The 2,506-nt window shown below is 49.3% G+C and overlaps 1 protein-coding gene across 1 annotated transcript in view; it reads left to right on the forward strand.

The window, feature by feature from the left end:
• The first annotated feature begins 1,550 nt into the window (after positions 1 to 1,550).
• The window catches only part of RPIA (ribose 5-phosphate isomerase A), an 8,712-nt gene continuing 7,756 nt past the window's right edge, over positions 1,551 to 2,506 (forward strand). The window contains exon 1 of the mRNA XM_010710657.2: positions 1,551 to 1,671. Within this exon, the coding sequence (XP_010708959.1) occupies positions 1,551 to 1,671 (121 nt within the window). The remainder of the gene's footprint in view (positions 1,672 to 2,506) is intronic.

Consider the following 2,506-nt stretch of genomic DNA (forward strand, 5'->3'; position numbering starts at 1 on the left):
AAATCCAGAAGAGGAGATATGTGGATTCATTCATGGAAACGTGCATATGGGAAATAGGACGCTGTGTGCGCTAGGAGTGAGTTACCTGTGGGAATGGGAGAAGGTGAGCTTGGCAGGCACTTTCTGTACCCATCTCAGGTTCATGGGAAAGAGAGAGACTGGCATTTGATGCAGGTAACAATTCTATCCTGGCGCTTCTGAGTGCCAGTTCTTGGAGCACAGTCTGTGTATATGCTATGGAAGTAATCATAGAATGGTTTGGATTGGAAGAGACCTTTAAGAGCATCTAGTGCCAACCCCCTGCTATAGGCAGGGACACCTCCTTCTAGACTAGGTTGCTCACAGCTCCATCCAGCCTGGCCTTGAGTGCTTCCAGGGAGGGGACATTCACAACCTCACTGGGCAACCAGTTCCAGTGTCTCACCATCCTCACAACAAGAAAATCCTTCCTAATATCTAGTCTAAATCTACCCTCTTCCAGTTTAAAATACCAGATGTTGGCTCTGGAGTGTAGACAGGACACCCTGGAAAACGTAGGTGTGGCTTTTCTACCCTTAGTGCTAGGAAGTCCAGATGTTTAAGGGTGATTTATTTACACTGCACATTTTGTGAGATTATGGAAACAAACAAAGCATTAGCATTGCCTTTTCTTATACAGAAGAAGCAGTGGCTGGGAGGAATTGGCTGATTTCTATGATGGTCCCAAGGAAGTGCACAGACCTCAAGCTCCAAAGTCCCACAACTGTCCAATCAGAATGTAAACAAAGGAAAGAAAAACATTTTACCATTAGTTTTAAGGGAGTATCAAAAGAAGTTTAATTTTGTGCTTGCAGCGAATTCTTTTCATCTAAAGATCTAGGAAAGGCAAAATGTGAGCAGGCAGTGTGATTTTATCTTATGCTCCTGCTGGAGTTCCCAGGTAAGTAAACATTAACATGATACTCTACTCCTTTGGGTTGTTGTTGGTTTTTTTCCTATCTGAAGGTCGAGCCCTCTGTAGACATACCGGACAGAAAGTCCTGTGTTTAACCTCCTGAAGATCTGCTTTCAAACAAGATCAAAGCCCTGCACTAAGTAAAAGAGCAAAAAGATGTTTTCAATGGGATTCAGCTGTTTCTGGGCATGTGATTTCCATAAGGTTCAGCTCCAAAATCCGCGTCGCTCTTAAAACGAGGTTGTGCACTTTAAAATGATATAGGAAGACTCACTCCTTTTGCAGTGGCTGAAAAACATTGTTCAGAGATTAAATCCCACGTTTTTTTTCCAACCCTTTGGCTGCCCCATGCTGAGCCAGAACTCAGTCTGTCCCAAGCGGTGCAGGGGAACTCCTGTGCCACCTGATTGCTGCTCACTGCTGTATTGTTTCTCCCTGGGTTGAATGGATTCATTCTACTTAGCTGATTGAATCAGTTAAATTAGTGTTGGCAGAACAGAGCATTCTCTGCTAGGAACAAAGTCACTGCATTAAACCAACCCAAAACAGGCTTATTTCTTCGTATGTCCAAGTGAGTACAGCTGGATTCTGTCCATGACACTTGTATTAGGGGGTAATGACTTGTGTCAGCATGAGGGAACTGGGATTGTTCAGTTTGGAGAAGAGTGGGCTCAGGGGAGACCCTCTGGCTGTGCACAGTTCCCTGAGAGGAGATTATAGTGAGCTGGGGATCCCAGGTAACAGTGACAGGACGAGAGGCAATGGCCTTAAGTTGTGCTGGAGGAGGTTTAGGTTGGATATTATGAAAAATATCAAAAAGAGTGGTAGTGCATTGGCACAGGCTGCCCAGAGGAGGGGAATCAACTCTTTAAAAGGATTGATAACTGCAGGACAAGGGGAAATGGTTTTAAGTTGAAGGAGGGGAGATTTAGGTTGGATGTCAGGGGGAAGTTCTTTACTATGAGAGTGGTGAGGTGCTGGAACAGCTGCCCAGAGAGGCTGTGGATGCCCGGTCTCTGGAGGTGTTCAAGGCCAGGTTGGATAGGGCCCTGGGCAGCCTGGTCTAGTATTGAATGTGGAGGTTGGCGGCCCTGCATGTGGCAGGGGATTGGAGATTCATGATCCTTGAGGTCCCTTCCAACCCTGGCCATTCTGTGGTTCTGTGATTCAGAGTGGTCTTGGGCTCGCTGTCCCTGGAGGTGGTTCAGGAACTGTGTAGATGTGGGACTGAAGGACACGGTTAGTGGGCGCGGTGGGGATGGGCTGGATTTGGATTTGGCGATCTCAGAGGAGCTCTCAGCGCACACCCCCAGCAGCGGGAGTGCAGACACGGCTCAGCGCTCACACAGGCGAGGCGCTGCGGACTACAGCCCCCACAATCCCCCTCGGGGCCTTCCCGCCCCTCATCTCCCTTCTGATTGGCTGACACCGCGCGGAGGACCTTCCCCTAGAGCCAATCGCAACGCGGGGCTGCCCGGCGGCGCGCCGGTGTGGGCAGTGCTCAGGCGCCGCGTAGGGCCGCCGTGGCGGTGTCATTGCGAGGGGACGATGTCTCACTGCAGCGCCGCGGCC

Source organism: Meleagris gallopavo, chromosome 4, assembly GCF_000146605.3.
Source record: "Meleagris gallopavo isolate NT-WF06-2002-E0010 breed Aviagen turkey brand Nicholas breeding stock chromosome 4, Turkey_5.1, whole genome shotgun sequence".
NCBI lineage: Eukaryota > Metazoa > Chordata > Aves > Galliformes > Phasianidae > Meleagris > Meleagris gallopavo.